This window comes from Anabrus simplex, chromosome 10 (assembly GCF_040414725.1).
Source record: "Anabrus simplex isolate iqAnaSimp1 chromosome 10, ASM4041472v1, whole genome shotgun sequence".
Taxonomy (NCBI): Eukaryota; Metazoa; Arthropoda; class Insecta; order Orthoptera; family Tettigoniidae; genus Anabrus; species Anabrus simplex.
In genome coordinates, this window is record NC_090274.1 from 45,509,162 (window position 1) to 45,531,881 (window position 22,720).

Sequence of the window (22,720 nt, forward strand, 5' to 3'; positions counted from 1 at the left end):
TGCCATTGCTGTTACAGTTAGAATGGCAAGTATTCAATTCTAGATTTGGAGAGAAAAATAACCAAATCAATACACAATCTACAAATAAAAAAATAAATAGCACAATATCAATGTATAAAGAATGTTCATTTCTGAAGAATATAGAGGAGAAGCTTTAACGAGCTATCCTTTATTGACACCCACGACAGTAATGGAGGTAATCAGGTGTGTAACTCTGAACAAACAACTCATCACGGCTGATTAGTGCTTGTCCAGTGACCTTCACTGCCTCCAGCTGGGGTAAAATTAAACAGCAAGCAGCAACACAGAGGCACCTCAGAATAAAATTAACATGTTCCCTCAGTAGGAACTCACTTCCTGTCTATCAGAACATAATAAATACATTTCAGTAAAACAGAAGGCTCATCAAATTCAACTAAAATCACTACAGTACTTGTCTGGCTCCATGGCTTAATGGTTGGCATACTGTTTGGTTCAAGGGGTCTCAGGTTCGATTCTTGGTCGGGTCGGGGATTTTAACTTTCATTACTTAATTCCTATGACTCGGGGGCTGGGTGTTTATGACATATTCAACATTAGATTACATCTTGGATAGGGTCTCACCCACACGGATGCATAGGTCGCCTATACCTGCACCAGGCCTCTCTGGAGGCTATTATTTTTTTTTTAATTTTTTTTTTTAATTTTTTTTTTTTACTACATCGTAATGCCCTACTTAAGAGCTCAATTGAACCAGCTTAGCTGATGTGCTGGCCTTCTTCTCCTCCCATAATCACTTCATCCATGTTGATTTCCTGGAGATCTGAATCAATTTCACGAAGCCAGTTGTTCTTGGTTTTAAATGAAAGGGCCAGGTTGAGAATTCTTTTAGTTAGTCTGTTAGTGTTCATTCTGATAATGTGTCCATATTATTATTATTATTATTATTATTATTATTATTATTATTATTATTATTATTATTATTATTATTATTATCATCTTCATCATCTAATGTATCCAAAATACTGTAAGTTATAGATGTCATTTTTGTTTCATATTGAAGTACAATTCTAATAAAAATACAATATAATATATTAAATAATATTACATCAGTCTTGGGACTAGTTTCAGCCACCCAGTGGCCGTCTTCAGCCAAATAAAAATTAAACAGATTATGTGATAACTAAAACATATGTATACCAGACAAAGAATGTTGCAGGAATAATGATAACATTAGAATACATATAATAATAAAAATTATGGTTATGATCTTCTTGTCATAATATGATGTCTTTAAAGTTGACTTAGGTCCTCCGGCAAAGAAGTAAATCTGGAAATGATAGCCAGAATTAAAAATGAATAAACATACTGAAAATAAATTAAAAAGGAGAAAAACAAGTCAGTGCTTGTTCCCTATCCACTCCTTTGTTTACATGGCCTGCCTGCTTCCTCCAGCAAGTTGGTGCTTGTTCTACATCAAACATTAGAGGAGAGTATCATAAATAATTTTTCTCCTTTTTAATTTCTTTTCTGTATGTCGATTCATTCCTAATTCTAGCTATCATTTCCAGATGTACTTCTTTGCATGAGGACCTAAGTCAACTTAAAGACATCATATTATGACAAGAAGATCATAACCGTAATTTTTGTTATTATATGTATTCTAATGTTATAATTATTCCTGCAACATTGTCTTTGTCTGGTATACATATGTTTTAGTTATCACATAACCCGTTCAATATTTATTGGGCTGGAAATTACTACTGGGTAGCTGAAACTAGTCCCAAGACTGATGGAATATTATTTACTTGATATATTGTATTGAAAAGGTCTTGTCAATTTATTTCTTATCCAAAATATTACACAGAAATCACAATTACACAACAGGACTTTGAACTCGATAGAGATAGCTGGATAACAATTACTTTCTATTGCCAGTCAGACTAAGTAGTTCAGGCGGTGCAGCACTTGTCTTCCGAGCATAAGTTGCTAGATTTGATCCTGGCACAGTCCAGTGATATCTAAAAGTACTGAAAACGCCAACCTTGTAACAACAGACTTTCTCGCACTTAAAAGAAATCCTGCAGGACAAAATGTTGGCACCTCAGTGCTTCCAAAAAAAGCCTAAAAGTAGTTATTGGTATGTAAAACTAATAATGAAATGGCATATGGCTTTTAGTGCCGGGGGTGTCCGAGGACTTATTCAGTTCACCAGGTGCAAGTTTTTTGATTCGACATCCGTAGGCGACCTGCGCATCTTGAGGATGAAATGATGATGAAGACGACACATACACCCAGCCCCTGTGCCAGCAAAATTAACCCATGTTGGTTAAAATTCCCGACCCTCCTGGGAATTAAACCCAGGGCCACTGTGACCAAAGACCAGCAAGCTAACCATTTAGTCATGGAAAACTAGTACATTAATGATTTCTGCTGCTAGCTATGAGCATTTAAAGAAATGCTGCTGCTAATTAACACAAAAATATACATTGTGTCACTGTTATCCTTTTCAGTTTTCAGCCTCCCACTGTTGGATTTAGTATGATCCCTTGAATACAATACCTAGGCCCTATATCAACAGAAACATTGTTGTTTCTTCTTTAGTCACAGTTTCTGAATTTAATTCCTTGACAAAAGAGTAAAGAAAAAATTCTCATATTCATAACTGAATTTTAAGTGGTGGAACTAACCTCCTTATCCAGCCCTGGTGAGCTTCGCAACAAAGCTCTGAGTTCAAGTAGCCTCCGCCTCTCTTCATCTTGCTTCTGTCGGATTTTCTGCAGCTTTATTGACAAGTCAGCCACGTAGCTTCCAAAATGTTCTATGGTCTTCAATCCATCTTGGAAGTAACTATAAAAAAACAAAGAGAACACTCTTGAAGTTGGTCAGTTTTTAGGATCTGAAAATGAGCTTTTAAATGTCTCAAAATGGCTTTTGGAACAACCTTATGTATATCGAGCAGTTCTATGATTATGTTCAATATACTCTACATTCAGTGTGTCGAAAACATTTCAGGATTAATAAAATTAGAATATACCTGAAAAAAAAAAAAAAAAACATTTAATAAGCTGAAAAAGATAGTTTAATTATAAACAGGAAAACTTGAAGAACATCATCAGATTCTATTAAACAACAACAACAATAATAGGGTCTTTCGATGCTTGTGGCTTAGTTGGTTACATGATTATCTGTCAAGGTACCAACTGATGACAAGATGCTTCTTAGCAACATTCAATTGGTTTGAAAAAACCTGCCTCCATAGTGACTCCATTTGTCTAAATCATCAAGAGGGTGCATAATAAAATGCAACCCAAGCAATGGAGGGGAGGGCACATGAGATATGGCGGACTTTTGTGCCAGTTCAGTTTAAGGCCAATTAATTTGTCGCAGTTGGCAATCACATCTATATGTATTGAATTCTGAGAGTGACATATTTTATACATTTCAGCCAATGGCAGAAGCTGCTGACGCATGTGGTAGTGTATTGAAAAAAGTTACACAATTCTTTTTTATTATTTTTTTGTCAAAGTAAATATGCTTTTAGGGGTGGGTTGGTGAGTCCCAGGCCATGGCAATGAATGCAATGCTCTCCTAAAAGGCATAATGTAACAAGATTTGCATGATTTACCTTTTGAAATAATGTAATTTATGCTGAGGTCCATATTACAGTTTTATCTATCTTTACAAACTTATGTTTCCTGGGCCTTTCTATTGGTCTCCTTCCTAGCATCTTCTCACAGAAGACCCTTTTTTGGGATTCACTCTTCTGCCTTCTGCATAGAGCGAGATACTTTTATTAGAGCCCAGGATAGGTCTCTATAGGAGAAATATTATTTTCATTCAGAATTTTATTTATAAGATTGTTCTATAAGGATTCTACGCATGATTAAAAACATGGCATGCATTGTTACTAATTTGTTACTAATCTGCCACAGTGGGCATTAGCGGCAGAGATGTTTCTTAGCGAGATGAAAGTTCTAAATTCCCAATGTTACACATATGTAACACGGGGCACTGGAGTAATGATTCAATAACTGAGCTGTATCTAGTTGTGCAATGCAAGTTAACAAGAAGTTAAAATGCCAAATCATATTACAATCATTGGCAAGACATGTTTTAGGACAAAATATACAGTATATAACAGAAATGGCACTGGCAGTTACTCTTTTTAAAATTAGTATATTTTACACACACAAAAAAACATACTTACTTTGTTTGTGCATGATAATACTCCACAAGATGTTGGAGAAGTTCAATGCCCTTCTTTGTCTTGATTTCATTCACTTTGATCAGGTACTGTAAGGAAAAGAAATAATAACAGTATATAGCCTAATATTGAGATATTCAGCGTTTTTAAAGTTAAAAAAAAAAAAAAAATTCTTGTTTGATAAGGATGTTCATGAGCATGATCAGAGGGTAAACAAGGGACACCAGGAAAAGAAATGCTCTTGAATTTTGGAAGAAGAGAGTCGTGGGACTTGAAAACTAAATACAGTCAAGAGAGGCAAATACATTCAAAACCTTACCATCCAAGTTTTTGAAAGGATAGACAGATACATAGATAGATAGGTAGATATGATTAAGGGTCACTATTCCTGAACCCACCAGTTGTGAGCCCGTACGGGCATAGCATGTAACATATGGAAGTATATTAAGGACATTCTTTTTTTTTTTTTGCTAGTTGCTTTACGTCGCACTGACACAGATAGGTCTTATGGCGATGATGGGACAAGAAAGGTTTAGGAGTGGGAAGGAAGCGGCCATGGCCTTAATTAAAGTACAGCCCCAGCATTAGTGATGGGACATTCGATTCATTTTACTGAATCGATTCATTTGATTCCGTTCACGTTACTGAATCGATACAGTGATCCGATTCACGGCTCATTGGTCACCGCTCCTACTGCATCTGTGTAGTATGTGCTGGTAAGACAGCAGCAACAGCATTCAGTGCTCGCAGCTGCCATCTGGTCTTCATACTATGAACTCCTTTCTTAGAAAAAATGCTAGTTACTCTAATACATCGAAGGTGTCCGGTGATGCAGGGTGGGAAAGGTTAGGATTAGGAAGGTAGCCGACGGTGGGATTCGAACCCACCATCCCCCGAATGCAAGCGCATAGCCAGGCGATATTAACCGCAGTATTTTTCTATCAGCTGAGGATTTTTTTAATAGTCATATTTTGTATAGGCTACCCGAGATGTACAGTAGCCCGCTGGTTTTCTGATTCAACATACTGTTATTGCGTCTGTCCACATATGATTGAAGTCTTGTGCAACGATGTGACATATGAACTGAGAGAATACTGAGCCGTTCTTCCCAATATAAAACAGGTACTTTTGAGTGGTCATGAGCATGACTCAGTCATAGGGCAGGCTAGAGTCGAGTATAATTGTCAAATGTCAACTAAGTTATAATACTAAGATTCATTAAACTAATAAATAGTATAACCTAATAGCCTACCTACTTACTAGCTACTTCAGAATTATGTTGTGACTACCTTTATAACACTGCAAGTAAATCCATCTATTATTTAAACTTCCCTGTAAGAAGAGGACAGTGAGTGCAAATGGGTATTATTTTCAAATGAGCTGAGCTCGAGAGTCCATTATAGCATACGATTCTTTCAGTGTAGCATGGCTCACTGTATGTTTCGCTGCAGTGAGCCGATAAGGAGCCGTGTGTATCTTGTGTCTCACTGAGCCGCGCTCGTTCACGATTCTTTCGATGTGCCATGGCTCGCTGTATGTCTCGCTGCAGCGGAAGCTCGGCTCTCCGCGTGTCCAGTGAGCCGATAAGGAGCCGTGTGTATCATGTGTCTCACTGAGCCGCGCTCGTTCACGATTCTTTCGATGTGCCATGATTCACTGTATGTCTCGCTGCAGCGGAAGCTCGGCTCCCCGTCAACGTCCAGTGAGTGCGCCACTCAGCACTGTCCGCTGGGAGTAAGCTGAATCATGTGCCGTGAGCTCGCCGTTCCTGTGAATCGATTCACTCGGACACTTGAATGAATCGATACACTGCTTCGAATCATACATTCAGTAGCCAACACTACCCAGCATTTGCCATGTGTGAAAATGGGAAACCACGGGAAACCATTTTCAGGGCTGCCGACAGTGGGATTCGAACCTACTATCTCCCGAATACTGGATACTGGCCGCACTTAAGCGACTGCAGCTATCGAGCTCGGTAAGGACATTCTTAGGTGCCGTATAAAATAGGTAGAGAACACAGTAGGTAAATTAAAACACCAGCAGTAGGGGAATGAAAGGCGTGCCAAGTCGAGAAGGGCCTCGAATGAAAAGGAATGGAGTCCTAGGCTTTGAAGAACCTAATACGGTCGGGTTTCAGAGGACGACAACAACAACAACAACAACAACAACAACAGGTCAAGGGAAGTGGTTCAAGGAAGTATGACAAGGAATGTGGCAAAGCACAGCATAAGTAATGGTAGCAACCACAGATTATTTGCTAAGGAAGTAATGCCGGACTCAGTTGGATTGGCAACTATAGAATCTCAGCCCTTCTCTTTCAGCCTCACACCCAAGAAAATTACAGTAGGCCTAAGAACTACTGGATAGCACAGAACAGTAAAGCAAGGAAGTAAATTCTGTACAAAATCTACGAAGTAATAAACACGTCCAGGATTCATTAATGAAAGACAGAGGTGGTAATTGCACTCTTACTGATTAGTTTTAGGCCACTGTGTAAAAGAGTTAATTACATATTTTTGCAGTACCGCACCGCAATTATAAATCAGCACAATAACTTTTATCACCCGTAACCACAATATTTTCTCAGAAGTGGTAGTATAAACCAACCTCCATTAGAAAGCTTCATGGCTAAATGGTCAGCGTGCTGGCCTTTGGTCACAGGGCTCCCGGGTTCGATTCCCGGCAGGGTCGGAAATTTTAACCATCATTGGTTACTTTCGCTGGCACAGGGGCTGGGTGTATGTGTCGTCTTCATCATCATTTCATCCTCATTGCGACGCGCAGGTCGCCTACGGGAGTCAAATAACTAAAACTAAACATGTCCTCGGACACTCCCGGCACTGAAAGCCATACGCCATTTCAATTCTCCGTTAGAAAATACTCATGTTAACTGCTTACCTACAAATCAATTCGAAAAATGGAAATCCACCCATGGGGCCACCAACTGATTCTACTTTAGACCGTTTCCCGTTTTGTACTCAACCCGCCCGCCTTCACCATGTAGAGTAGATTCTAGCATTACCCCTGTTTAAAATGTCGTGACTGACCCCCTAGTTCTTCGGATGGTATAAGAAAAAGTCTCATTTTCAATGAAGTAGCTCGTGAAGTTTCGAAGGAAGCTTTGTCGAATGGTATGAACAAATACAGTCTCTACTGTATTTGGTATGAATAACCTTTAATTTTTCGCGTACATCGGTACCGGTATCACAGACTGTGACCGATTTATTCTGTGGGGAACACGTTACAGTGATCACGTGACACTCCTACCTCAACCTTATCCAACCCTAACGGACGCAGACGTTGATAGGTTCATATGGGTCGGTTGGCAGAAACTCCAAAAGGATTGAAGGACACTAGCGGCGATTAGGGGGGCAATTCCCACCCCCACCAACTTCTTGGAGAAAACATTACATTTTTATTCGAATTTTAGCCGGCTGAAACTAGGAATTATTTAGAAAACAATTTGTACAAGCCCTGTTGTCTTATCAGCTAATTCTTTCCTTTATTTAATTTAATTATTAACAAAATTACTAACGGAAATACGCACAAAATGTCGTTAGTCCCGGCTAACCGATTTGTATAGCGCCACACCAAGTAATGGAGACTTTGTACGTGCTGTGAGGAAGGGTAGCAGGGGCATTTTCTTCTTTCGTTTCACCCTCTTTGGGGTACATTGAATCGATCATTTCTCTGTGTGTTGTTCTTTTCTTAGTATCCAGTATTTCTTCATTCTTTCTGATCTTAGTTTCCTCTCATCTTCCGAGATAATAGATTTGTTTTTAACGTAAGTTAGATTTATCTTGGAACCTTATATTTTATTTATGACTTTAATTGTTCGTCCGCCTCTGTGGTGTAGTGGTCAGTGTGATTAGCTGCCATCCCCGGAGGCCGGGTTCGATTCCCGGCTCTGCAATCCTGGAAGTGGTATTCCGTGGTTTCCCCACTTCTCCTCCAGGCAAATGCCGGGATGGTACCTAACTTAAGGCCACGGTCACTTCCTTCCCTCTTCCTTGTCTATCCCTTCCAATCCTCCCATCCCCCACCAAGGCCCCTGTTCAGCATAGCAGACGAGGCCTCCTGGGCGAGGTACTGGTCATCTTCCCCAGTTGTATCCCCCGACCCAATGTCTAACGTTCCAGGACACTGCCCTTGAGGTGGTAGAGGTGGGATCCCTTGCTGAGTCCGAGGGAAAAACCAACCCTGGAGGGTAAACAGATTAAGAAACAAAGAAAGAAATTGTTCGATTGAATAGTGAATTTTCTGTAATTTTTAATCCTACTAGGTCTTTTTTCCGTTTCTTTAAACCAGTTGGGTTTTGTTTTGCGCTTACGGAAAAGGTCAAAGAAATATATATTTATTGCCAAGGTCATGGACGCTGAGGTATGATTCACCCGCTTGCTGCGCGCATTCATCAAACTGGCAGTCTGTTTAGTGTCTCTTAATTTCTTAATGTGTACTTCTATTTAATTGTAATAAATGCGTAATACTGTTCCTTTGGTGGAAGTTTTATTGTGTAGTATTGAATCAAAATTTTTTAAAAAACTTATGATTACCGCACTTAAATTTATAAACTGTCAACCTTTACTTCTCTGTCGAGATTAGTTTAGACAGCACCAAACAACTTACCATTTTGTGCCTTGTTTCTTAAGTTCTGATGTATAAAATACCCACCCTCACCCCTGTCCGCTATATCCCACAAACCCGGGTACTGTTTGTTGTCTGCATTAACCCCCCCACTGAATTTTAAATTCCCAATCGCCACTACTGTTTAAGGGTCAAAGGGTTTGGTTATGAACAAGGTCAAATTTTGCAATAAAGAACTCCTGAAAAGCATATAATTTAACCAAGTCCTCGGAACGGTTCTCAGAAGAAATATTATTTTCATAGTTTCGGAACCTACCTCACACATCTGCAGCTGGAAGACTCGACGCTCCTTCTCCATTTCATCAGCGATCTCTGCTGATGTTACCTCGGTACGAATCAGCCCCGCCTCCTTTGCTTGCTGCTTCTTTTCCTTCTCGATCTTGGCATACTTCGCCTCATAATCTTTGCACGCCTTGTCGAACGGCCGTTTGAGATCGCCGCGCACTCCACGAAGGTCGCCTTTCAGTAGGCTATCCAGGGGAAACATAACTATGTTGTTGATGTTCTGCATCTGTAACACGGGAAAGATAAATAAGCAACGGTTTACAAAATAAAGTACAGTAGGGACCAATCCAAAATATGAACACTACACACCAAAATCATTAGGGCGTTTGCTAGATGCTTTACGTCACACCGACACAGATAGGTCTTATGGCGACGATGGGACAGGGAAAGACTAGGAGTGGGAAGGAAGCGGCCGTGGCCTTAATTAAGGTACAGCCCCAGCATTTGCCTGGTGTGAAAATGGGAAACCACGGAAAACCATCTTCAGGGATGCCGACAGTGGGGTTCGAACCTACTATCTCCCGAATACTGGATACTGGCCGCACTTAAACGACTGCAGCTATCGAGCTCGGTAGGACATATTTCACTAGCCACCATTAACTAATACGATAAAATAATTACCATCATCATCATCATCAGCTGCCTCTGTGGATCAGCGGTAGAGTGTCGGCCTCCGGATCCCAAGATAGCGGGTTCAAACCCGGCAGAGGTAGTCGGATTTTTGAAGGGCGGGAAAAAGTCCATTCGACACTCCATGTCGTACGATGTCGGCATGTAAAAGATCTCTGGTGACACATTTGGTGTTTACCCGACAAAATTCATTAAATCTCAGCCATAGACGCCCAAGAGAGTTTCGGTTTACTCGGTCTGCTACCTAGTGGGGGCCTAGAGAAAAACGGAACGTCGAGATTGACGAGCAGACAACCAGATGGCGTCAAATTGAAATGTGCACACGGTAGCTGAGGCCATACGATTATTATTATTATCATTATTATTATTATTATTATTATTATTATTATTATTATGATTATTATGATTATTATTAATCGATACGGCCACCTGTGGGCCACGTTTACACAATCTTCCTTCTGTCACGCAGACTGATACCCTTCTCTTTACACTCTCGCCAAAGATTCTTGAGTCTTTGACTTCTTCTTGCTCGTTCTTCCACCGAGATGTTCCGTGGCTTCGCATGTTGCTCTTCAGACGCATCCCTCAATCCCGCAACCTTCTTCCTAAATGATGTCCTTTCTTTTATATCCTCCTCCTTGATACCTATTTCTGCCAAGTCATTGTGCACGTGTGTAAGCCTTCCCGGTTGTTTTTTCCACCTTTCCTGCAGAAGAAGTATCCTGTTGGTCAATCTCTCAGGGTTCATTCTTTTGATATGTCCATAAAACGTCAGTCTCCTTTTTCTCATCACAGTCGTGATTCTTTCTACTGTCTTGTAGAGCTCCAAATTCGATCTTAACCGGAATGTGTTTGGGTCACTCGTCGACTTTCTAGGGCCTAAGATTTTTCGCAAGAATCTTCTTTCTCTTTTTTCAAGGACTGGGTCAGCCATCCTCGTCAAGGTTTCTGCTCCATATTATTATTATTATTATTATTATTATTATTATTATTATTATTATTATTATTATTATCATCATCATCGGAAGGGACAGAGCAGAATTGCTGTAGTAGCATCCACATAGCTAGGCCTAATAATGAAGCATAGAGGGAGTGGAGCACGGGGATAAATCCCAGAGGAAAAAATTAGAGAACACTGCTCTGCCTAGGATGGAAACAATCTCGTAGCAGGAACGTAAGCAGGAGACTTGAGACTTGCAAACGACAGCAGAAAAAATTAGGCAATTTCTACATTTTCCAAATAAATTCCAGACAAATACTAGGATACCAGTCGACGGACTGAAACAAAGCAACTACAGACTTCGTAATAACATAATAAGTTTGCTCCATGCTAGTGTACAGTATACACTGAGGATAACGGACATACCGGCAGACTTTCTAGGTTATGATCCAGTCACGAGCGCTAAATCGACGAAGCCCCTTCAGGTGACCTCTATCTGAACCTCCAAATTTACGTCTGGAGCTCAGATAATTTACTTCATTATCACCTCTGAACGCATTCATCAGTTCCCAGTATTTGAAGCAATGTTTACAGTCCTTCATCCTCTTCTGTCTGTTTGTCTGTTAGGTCATCAGCCCAGAGGCTGGTTGGATCCTCAAATAGCACCACCAAAGGCTATGCAGTTATAGGGAAACTGCAAAAACTAATGGCAGGGCCCAAATGAGGCGTACTAGGTGTTGTAACCAAGGTTGAGATTTACAAAACACAACTTTATTATTCGCTTCAAATGCAAAATACACTATTTACACAAATAAAACTGAAATTTAACTTGAAGCAAAATGAATTAGGAATCTTGAGAAAGAGTCTATCTTTTGTACACTATATACAAGTTTGCGGTATTTACATCCACTACTATCTCGAAAAGATAGTCCTTGTGCTACGAAAAGTCGATAGTCGAAAACTATCAGAAGTACTGACATAAATGTTTTAGAAAGTCCTTCCTTGCTGAGTTCATAAAAGCAAGTTCAATGTTGGAAGAATTTTTACTTGGCGAAACCAAGGGAGCTTGCATAAATTAGGGAAATATGACAGTATGTAATAGTATGACTGTATATGGGCAGCGGAAGAGGAGCGGTGACCAGAGGTGAGACCTCGTACTGCCAGAAATTCAGTCCACCTGGTCGAAGCACATTTTCAAGAGGAGTAGCCTCCGTGCTCGACGTAGGGTGTATTCTGGAGCTGGACACCGGGGCAAGTGGGCATCTGGACAGCTGCTGCTGCTTGAGAGTTTTCATTCCCCGCCCGAAGGACGGGGCGGGCCCCCTAGATCGTGTCTCGATCTCTCGGGCCAAGGGGAGCGACGATAACTGTGAGGAGCAAGGAATGAGTGAGATGGGAGGAGCGATGTGACAAATTTAAGGAGGTGGGCTACGGATGTGCGAATTTTAGGGGATTTTCGCCAGGATTGAAATTTAGAGAGGATTGTGAGGATAGCATTGAAAGGTGAGGAGATGCAAGGACGTAGTGAGATTATGAAGGGAAGATATTAAGTACCGGATGAGATGGAGTGGTGGAGGTGGGTAAGGAAGGAAGCTATATGGGTGAGGAGGTGGACTGACAGATTGACTAGGTGAGAAGTTGACTGCCTGGGGGCGACGGGGAGAATTATTGGTGGGTTGTCTGACAGGATTAGGGGGAGAGATGGACGGTTCTACTCGATGACGTTGGCCATATATGTAAGCTCCGTGGTCAATGAGGTGTTGAACATCTGTGGCGCTCGGGACATGGATGCGTACCATGAATGTTGGCCCTGTTGCATTCTTGATGCGGAAGACTCGGCGGACTGGGATGTCTTTAGCTTGTAGTTGCTGAAATATGGTCCTTTCGGAGAGAGCCGGGTCCACTCCACGGATGACACAGCTGGACATTCTGTGAGAAGTTGTTGGTGGCTGCGAGGGCGATGATGTTGCGGAGGCTGCTGTTCTGGGTGAAGCTGGCGAAGGCGGTGCGTCGACTGTGGTATTCGTTGTTCCAGGAAATACATAGGGATGTGAAGGGAAGGGCGAAGTGAGGAGTGAAGAGGTCATTAGTGAAGGTGGGTGGCATGGGACAACTGTTGTAACAGCGATCTGGGAAGTACGGAGGGTAGATGTTGGAGTGGTCGAGGTGACAGTGGTGGTCGTGGTGGTGTAGGTGGTGGTAATGGGAGTGATGTAGAAATTTGACGAAGTCTGTAGTTGTGGTGGTTTCTGTGATGGTGTAGTTGTAGGCTCGGCTGTAGTATAGGCAGTTGGCTGGGCTGACGTAGTTGTTGCCGGGATTTCTTCTACTCGATGGAGCTTGCCTTGGATATAAACGCCATTATCAACAGCATTCCAGAAGTCAGCTCCAGATGGAGTATAGAGTAGCACATCAGTTGATGGTCCTGGGCCAGCGGAAGATCGTATGGCATGGTGGATGCCAATCGCACGGAGTTCTGCTTCAATTTCTTCTTCGGGGATAGCTGGATTGACATTCCTGGCGAGACAGATATACAGAGTGGGGAGGCCGACTTCCATCTTGGTGTCAGCCTGATATGCTTTTTTGGGTTCGGCGAGGCAGCAAAGTTAGAGTTGGTGAGCCACCAGGCCGAAGAAAAAGTAATTGGAGATGCGCAGAGAATAAGGCAGTCAAGTTTCGAGTTGCTGGGAGTTCCTCTTTATAGTACACACACGACTGTTCAGGCACGCGCACTGAGGGCTGCGCGTCGAGGCTAGAAGAATGACACTTGGCGCGCGTGTAGCTGGCTGGCGGAGCGAGAAGGGAGCGCCGGACATACAACACTAGGCAAGGTGAGGAGTGAGGTAGTTTGCCATTGCTTTCCTCACTGGACCAGAATGTGCAACTGTAGCACGACTGATCCTATGAGCAACACCTTTCATAGCACTCAAACACTAGTTGTGCTCCAAATGTCATTACTCAGCACCACCCATATCCCAGCAACTTCCATATTGTCACAGCCATGGATGAGACTGGGACTTCGGTGGAAGCTACACTTTGCTCTGGCCTGTGCCAAGAGACAGATACAAAAATACTGCATCCATCAAGAAATGGCAACAGGCGGTTCATCCTCTTATTACCGTGATATTCCTTCGAAGCACAATTCATTTGTTTTTGTTTTTTCCTTCGTTTAAAGCGTTTCTGTTAAGCTTATACTGCATTTCTTATTATAGGTATTATCCTACTCAGTATACTGTAGTTACAGTGTTAAGCTTTAAATTAATGGATTTTGCTTTAAAAGTTTTCCCTAGTATTGTGCTGGAAGTTTGCGGCGTCATGGTGACGTAAAGTGACTATGTTTGTTGTGGTTCTTCTTCGGTAAGGAGGAAGCCTGGGAGCTCCAAGGTCGGCATGGAATTTACTGTGCACTCAAGGCCAGCTGTGATGTGAGAAACCCGTCGCGCCCAGGGCAAGGTCGAATGGCGAGCTTCCAGTCCAGACGAGACGAGACGATGTACCTAATCAGTAATCACTAGGACGTAGGAAAGGAATGTCGGCCCTCCCCACCCAACATAAGATCAAAACATGACACATAAAATGACATTCAGATAGCTGATCGGTAGAGGACACTGAACTGGAATGATACAAAACTAAAGCATCTACTCCAGTAAAATGACATTCAGATAGCTGATCGGTAGAGGACACTGAACTGGAATGAAACAAAACTAAAGCATCTACTCCAGTACACAAGGGCACTTGATCTTCTAAAAGGCCAGTACTTCATAGTTTCTAAAAAGAATCCTGAATATTTTGGACTGGAGTTCGCCTGGTCATCAGACCATAGATCTGATATCGTTGTTAGTCGGTTCGAGTCCCGTTAGTGGACATCTGATAGGTTAGATCATGGGAGACTACTGGCAAAAATGAGTGTAATTTGACTAGATAAAAAGAGTGACTGAATGCGTGGCTATATTTATAGAAAATAGATCTCGGGGAATTAGAGTGGATGAAGCTTTACCTGATCCAATAATCAGTATTCTTGAACCTTTGTTTTCTTATATATAAGTGATAAGGACTGGAACACACGTTACAAACATCGCGCCCTTGGTTCACTTACGATCTGTTTTAACAGGAAATCGAAATTGTTTCCGCCTTTCCCAAATTCAGTATCATTCTCACTAATTTAACTCAAAATTAAACCCCTGAAAGGGGCCGTTTATTAAGAAGGAAGGTCCCCCTCCTACTCCCCGAATAGCTCTCCGACTCAAAATTGAACTCCATTGCCTCAGCGAAGAGGGGGTTTCTTATCTGACGGGAGGCGAATACCGACTTTCAGTCAGATCGTTTTTCCCCCGCCAGTGCAAAACCAGAGATTTTTACGACTCATCGGCATTTCTCGGAAACAGATGAGTAAAGGGGCATAGTTTTCGCCCTGAGACTCTAAGGTACTCGCCCTCAAGCAAAAAGTAAAGGGAGTAGTACACACATCCAAACCCCAGTTGAAAAGTTGAGGCGGTTCTGATATTTGTTCATCAGAGAAGTAGTCAGAATTTGGGGAGGGGGGCTACTGCGGCGAATTTCTGTTTTTTTTGTTTTGTTTTTTCAGTACATTTTATGTTGCTCGCTGTTGTTTCAAAAACACTAAACCGCATGAAGTCTCGCACTTTATTAACGCCACAACCTTTCAAAGAGCGTATCAAATTTACGAATTGCTCTTCACATTTTGTTGACTCATACTGTTTCCATTGCCAGCGTGTGCAGAGTTTTTCAAAACTAAAACTGCAAAAGACGTACAAAATACGCTTTTAAAATGCAACAAGATATAGAGCTGTCAACTGTCAACGCCGTCCACAGAACAGCATGTAACTCAGGCAATGAATTTCTTTCTACATTCTCCAAAACGAAAGCGGCGAAAGACTAAGTTCACTGCACATTAACTTGGCCTACATATTAAATGAATATTCATCAGCAATTGCCTCTATTAATGTGTAACAACCATTTTCTAAAAATAAATTTTACCGGGCGAGTAGGCCGTGCATCCGGGAGATAGTAGGTTCTAATCCCACTGTCGGCAGCCCTGAAGATGGTTTTCCCATTTTCACACCAGGCAAATGCTGGGGATGTGCCTTAATTAAGGCCATTGTCGCTTCCTTTCCTATCCCATCGTCGCCATAAAACCCATCTGTGTCGTGCGACGTAAAGCCACTAGCAAAAAAAATGGCGGAGAGATGGGGTGGAATGACATTAGTAGACGAATAAGTTTGAGTGGCGTTTATAAAAGTAGGAAAGATCACAATATGAACAAATATTCATTTATAGAAAAGGGAGTTAGGGATTGGAATAACTTACCAAGGGAGATGTTCAATAAATTTCCAATTTCTTTGAAATCATTTAGGAAAAGGCTAGGAAAACAACAGATAGGGAATCTGCCACCTGGGCGACTGCCCTAAATGCAGATCAGTATTGATTGATTGAAATTGTCCTCACGGACTGTGTGTAAATAGGGTAGCATCCTGCTTCACAGAATTTTTACCGAGCAAGCTAAAAACGTTTAAAGAAAGCCTCGGACCGATGGGAGTAACGGAATCCCACTCCCATTTGACAGGCGAGAGACTCCTTGGAAACAATTTGGCGTACGAAATCGTGGAGCTTATGGAAGAAAGTAGTACTACCTGAGTCAGCAAAGATGCGTCTGGATGTGTTAGGAGTTAATGATACTCAGGTAAGGGAAGATAACGAGGAAAATATACGAGAGATTATGAAGTGTTTGTAACAGGTATTCAAAAGGGAAGGGCAGAGTGAGGGGAGTAGGACTGTTCATCAGGAATACTACTGCACGCAACATAGTTCTTGTTATGTGTTACATTTTATCTTTGGGTGATTTTTCCAAGAAATCAGCTGACATTTTAATACGATGAGAGAAATATTGTACAAAATTAGGAACTTGGTACATCGACAGGGCGGACCAACTAAGGACCAAAAATGGTCAAATTTGTCGAATCATAGTTCCTGTTAGGCATGTAAACAAGCAAATGATGTGGGTAGATACCGTAGCAGTTGAAGCAGTTAGGACGACAATTGTCTCGGTCTATTCACCCTGTTAGGGTGCAGATGAGGATGAAGTTGACAGTTTTATGAAGCATTGAGTGGCATCATAGTCAGGGTCAGCAGCAAGGATAGGATAGTGCTAACGGGCCACTTCAATGTGCGAGATGGAAATACACCTGAAATATACGAGAAGATAATGGGTAAATGTGGAGAAAAATAATATAAACAGGAAGAACAATGGAGTTCATTTACAATTTTTTCCACTTCCTCAAGCGTTATTTCACTAACATCATTTATTGGTCCTCGGTTGATCGCGACATCAGCAGAAAGACCCTTCTATAATGAGAAGATTTTCAAAATATCCCTTCCACTTGTCCAGCAATTCCCTGAGATCTAACATGAATGCACTCGATTTACCCAAAACGCTATTCATTTCCTTTCTCCCTCACTTTCTAAAATTCTTTATTACTGTCCAGAAAGATTTCCCTCCCGCTCGACCTAGCCTTTCCATGCTATAACTGAAATCTTCCAACAACTTCCTGAATTCAATAATAATTATTTGTTTCGCTCTGTTTCTTCCATTTAGTTGCAATTCTCTGTCTGCTTCAGTTCTTGTTTGGAACCATTTCTGATATGTCGTACTTTTACGTTTACACATCATCATTCCATCTTTACACACAGTTGTTCCTATGCATTCTCTTGCTGTTTCTACCGCAGCATTCCTGTACCCCACCCATTCTCTTTCTCCTGCTTACTGTCTATTGGTCGTAACTTTTCACTAATCATATCCATGTCCTGGAGATTTTCTACCCTTTGATTGTTTTTTAATCACATAATCCCCCAGTACAGCGACAGAGTATGTTATAGAGATAGTGCGGCTTCCACATCGCTGGTAATGGGTTCTACACAATACAGGGCATTACACTGGGGGACTGTAGAAGCATGACGAGTAGAATATCTACAGTAGTAAGATCACCACTGCCGTCTCAATCTCTATATAGAGATTGAGACGGCGGTGAAGATCACTTACCGAGTTCAGGCGCGCTCCCGCAGAGCGGCGCTAGTGGAGCCAATCACCAACGCTACGCGGTCAGCTGGGCACTGATACGCAAATAGCTAAATACAACACCCAATTCCTTACACTTATGAGTAATACTTTCAGAGAGTTGTAAATACTATTCTTAGACCCCACGACGAAATATCTTTGGATTTTTATAAGAGAACGCAGAGATAAAAATAATAGAACATTACGAAGAACTGCGGTTTACGTACACAGTATGTGCTAACGGGCCACTTCAATGTGCGAGATGGAAATAACTCTGAAAGATACAAGAAGATAAGCAGAGAACATAAAACATTAAACATTCACAAGATTGCAAATAACACTGACACTTTTCTCAAAGAATATGACTTAAATCATCCACCAAAACTAGTCTGAGGCCACTTTTGATAGTTTACGAGTAGATTTAGCAGATTGTCGAGCTTGAAGATCTCTACGGATCTCTCTCGCTCTGAAGAAGAATCGGCAGTGGTAGACCAGTTTAGGAATAATGTCCAAAGTGTGTTCAATACAACAGCCAGCTCCTGACGGCGCAACTGAAATCGCCTCAATCGAGTCAAGACACTTATAAAATATATCGCTCCACATCGACCTAAACAAGCTCGGTTCTTCATGAATTTTCCTTTCAGTCTGGAGAAGAATGTCACACACACTTACAGATGGACGTGTTAGAAACCTCGTGCCACTGCCGGATCCGTAATCTTGATAATTAAATTTGCGGAAACATGCAGGTCACATATTCTACTTTTGGCCGAAAATTGCTTATCTTTCCGCAGAATAAGTTTCGCCCACTTGGCAAACTTGGTGGTGTAAAAAATCGTCTACCATCAAGCTTCCTTCCGTCAGCCGATTTACAACTACGAACAAAACAGTAGATTTTCTGGAAATAATAGAAAACTAATTGATTGCACACACAAAGCACTGTAGGTACTAACACAGACTTTCGGAAAATATTAAAACAAGCAAATTCCGTCGATAAGCCTTAAAATTAACACCATGACTTGACGCACGCACGCTATTACCTTCGTCGACAATTTGGCGCACGTGTTGTTGCAGTTGGTGCGTTGCGACTGCAGCGCCTCACTCCGACGGGGCCACCAACGACAATGTTAAGAGAGCGGAGTGTTCACACTAGGTATTCTATTCGTCATGGTAGAAGTTTCGTAGAAGTAACTCCTGTGTACCGGCTATAATTAATCATTGAAACAGTCATCGAATAACGCTAAAAATCAACACCCGTAGGTATAAGAAGTACGGCTACATATAACCAAGTCCTGGATATTTTTTCTGCTCAAGTCTTCTGAATAAAGAACAGTTTACTGATGGTCTCTGCCCTGACTGAAACAATCGCCTGCCCTTCAGGGTGGAGAGAATACATAAAGAACAATGCATTAATCACAGACGATGATGGCGAGGAACGCACAACGTATTAAACATAATGTAAAGCTAGCAACTCTAAGAGAAATAAGAGATTTTTAAAAGAGAGGGTGGGCTGTATAATAAGCGATAATGACCAACAAAGAATATAAAAAACTACGGGAGAGAGTAGGGGAGGATACGGGATCAATAGAAGCTGGCAGCCTCCGCTCAGCGTACGAGCGCACTGCTACAACGTACACACACAGCAAAACCACGCTGTTCAGTCAAATGACCGTGAGTAAAAACCTGATATCTCATCGACACGTGTTCTTTCTGTAATAATAATAATAATAATAATAATAATAATAATAATAATAATAATAATAATAATAATAATACGGAGCGAGGAGCTGCGTGGTTTGGGTGATGTAAATATCAGCCTGCATTCGGGAGATAGTGGGTTCGAACACCACTGTCGGCAGCCCAAAAATGATTTTCCGTGGTTTCTCATTTGCACACAAGTCAAATGGTGGGGCTGTACCTTAATACAGGCCACGGTCCCTTCCTCCCGCTCCTAGCCCTTTCCTATTCCATCGTCGCCATAAGACCTGTCCGTACCGACGCGACGTAAAGCAGATTGTAAATAATAATAATAATAATAATAATAATAATAATAATAATAATAATAATAATAATAATAATAATAATCTTGTTTTCAGAATACCTAATTTCTCTGATTTCAGTAGTCCTTACTTATCCTTGACTTTCTAAGCCGCTCTCCTAAAATCGTTCATCTCTACGGTGAACAGTTCCAAAATCCGCTTTATCCATTTTAGCAAATTTTTCAGAAGACGGAAAAAAACAAAAACAAAACGTTTCTTGTGCTCATCTTCAGTAGAATAAAAGTGTTTATTCATGTTTATTATATCAACGTACTTACATGTACTGTATTGATATAATTGAATATCTACATACAATTCGTGCCATACAAGCATACTTTATATACTTTCAAAATGATAAACAATGACACACATTTTCTCGTAATCATTAACGCTAATTGACTAAAAATACTTTATTTCTAAACTAGCTGATGTGCCCGTGCTTCGCTACGGGATTCTCAGAAAGACTGACTCTGTGGTTTTCCTAACTGAAGTCTACATAGGCTATTACAAAAACGTCAGTATGAAAGTAGCGATTGAAAGCAATGTTATCATATAAAATACCCTATCAATGAAAAACCGCACATTTTCTCACTTTTAGCAAATAGTATATCGGTGTTGGTCTAAAAGTCCAAAGTTCCAGAGCTGGAGTAACCAGGCCGCAGACAGCCGTGATCACTTCTCTGCCATTACTCCGTTAAATATGCACACTGCTCATTCCAATCAGTGCCTCAGAGTAGGGATTGAATAACTCGAATGCTATGATGAACCAGTGCGTTACGCACCAGTAGTATAAAAAAATTTAGGAACCAGAGGAACGGTATGCTAAAGAAGAAAGGTATCTAACTCCCCAGCTACTTCCCGCCAATATTCAAGGAGACTGTTACACTCCGGTACGACCGGGCGAGTTGGCCGTGTGGTTAGGGGCGTGTAGCTGTGAGCTTGCATCCGAAATATAGTGAATTCTAACCCCAATGTCAGCAGCGCTGAAGATGTTATTGCGTGGTTTTCCATTTTCACACCAGGTAAGTGCTGTGGCTATACCTTAAATAAGGCCAAGGCCGCTTACTTCACGCTCCTAGCCCTTTCCTATCCCATCGTCGTCATAAAACCTAACTGTGTCGGTGCGACGTAAGGCAGATTTTAAAAAATACTCGGTACGCAGCAATAATCCTATCTATCGGAGATGAATGGCAACAGAAGACACAAAGCCACCGCCGTCTCGATCCTCCTATACTGCCTGCTCTATGCGAGCATTTTTGCGACTACGCTGCGACAAAATTTCTCCGCTAGATGGCAGACATAGACGCACAATGTTCTAAACTTATTCTAATGACGACAGCCTACAAAATACTATGCAGTATGGTCATATGTTCACTGAAGCTCGTAAATAACATCAGTAATATTAAATATCGGCAATATTACCTGTATGAAGTCGCAGTTGGCCTGTTAATGCACAATTTAAAGATTTTCCTGGACGAAGGCTTGGAGTGGTACCGTAATTTTTGTACTCTTGCCAACGCAATATCAAATAATAGAGGTCTTTACGAACTTAGGATAATATCACTAACAGTTTGCTGATGTTCTTTGACCTCAAACTGTAACAAGACATATTCTGAAAGTTCTCTTTTTGTTTGGCTATTTGTTTTACGTCTCACCGACACAGATAGGTCTTGTGGCGAAGATGGGATAGGAATGGTAAGGAAGCGGCCGTGGCCTTAATTAAGGTACAGCTTGGTGTGAAAATGGGAAACCAAGCAAAACCATCTTCAGGGCTGCCGACAGTGGGGTTCGAACCCACTATCTCCCGGATGCATGCTCACAGCGCTCCTAACCGCACGGCCAACTCGCCCGGAATTCTGAAAGGGAAGACGTCGCAAGTCCTCGTATTACGCGCGTACGTTTGAGGACTTCGACAATAGGGCACAGCAGCTTAAACGAACTCCTGCAGATGCTTCACCAGAGCAACAAAACAAGGTTTTGGGTATCGAACTCCTCCCCTGTCCTGATGCATAATCAGTTCCATTTAGCGGTGTCGAAGCTCTAGGCAGTGAAATGTTACTGACACAAATGTCACACTCCATCCCCTCTTCAACAACACGAACCTAGTACCCGCAAATTAGGATTTGATTTACCGTTTCTAGTTTGATTGGAATGTTATCGTCTGGATATCTGAGGTTGTCCAAACTGTCTAAACATGAACACGTTTGTTTTGTGATTGTCCGTCACAATTCTTATCACAAGAAATCCACTATCCTCCACGTCTTTAATCACATTGTGAAAAAAAATCCGCAGCCTGTTTCCAGTCATTCGACCGGGTCAGGAATGGAACGAATGAAGCCCCATCTAGCAGCGAAGATAGGAATTGTGCCGGCCGCCGAAGGCTGTCGCACTCCTCCGGGGGAGTGATTAATGAATGACAGATGAAATGAAATGATATTCGAGAGTGTTGCTGGAATGAAATATGACAGGGAAAATCGGAGTATCCGAAGAAAAACCTGTCCCGCCTCCGCTGGACAAATCTCACATGGAGTGACCGGGATTTGAACCACAGAACCCAGCGGAAAGAAGCCGGCGCGCTGCCACCTAAGCCGTGGAGGCTCCATCACCTTCTGAAATAAGGTGTAAATGCACAGATGCGAGAGTAATCTGAGGATATCCAATTACTTCCTTTATTAGGTCCTTGCCTAGATAAAGCCGACAGCCGCTTTACTAGACGGTATTTCATGGAGTCGTATCCTTTCTGGCTGCGAACCACCTTGCCGAGATTGGCAAAATGGTACACAACAGATGAATATTTCGGGGAAAGAATCTGAAGTTTCAGTTCTACGAAAAATATACCTTGCACGAACGGAAAGAAACAAGTACTAACACCTTAAAATCACTTTCGAAATATCTATAAGCATAAGATGATTAAGTCATTTCAC

General features: G+C 41.6%; 1 protein-coding gene across 3 annotated transcripts in view; it reads right to left on the reverse strand.

Moving 5' to 3' along the window:
- Positions 1–22,720, reverse strand: part of Asap (ArfGAP domain of ASAP) — a 244,735-nt gene that overhangs the window by 94,323 nt on the left and 127,692 nt on the right. For all 3 annotated transcript variants that reach the window (XM_067154304.2, XM_067154302.2, XM_067154305.2), the window contains exons 3-5: positions 9,090–9,344; positions 4,190–4,275; positions 2,670–2,829 (exon numbers count right to left, since the gene is read on the reverse strand). In XM_067154304.2, the coding sequence (XP_067010405.2) occupies positions 2,670–2,829; positions 4,190–4,275; positions 9,090–9,344 (501 nt within the window). The remainder of the gene's footprint in view (positions 1–2,669; positions 2,830–4,189; positions 4,276–9,089; positions 9,345–22,720) is intronic.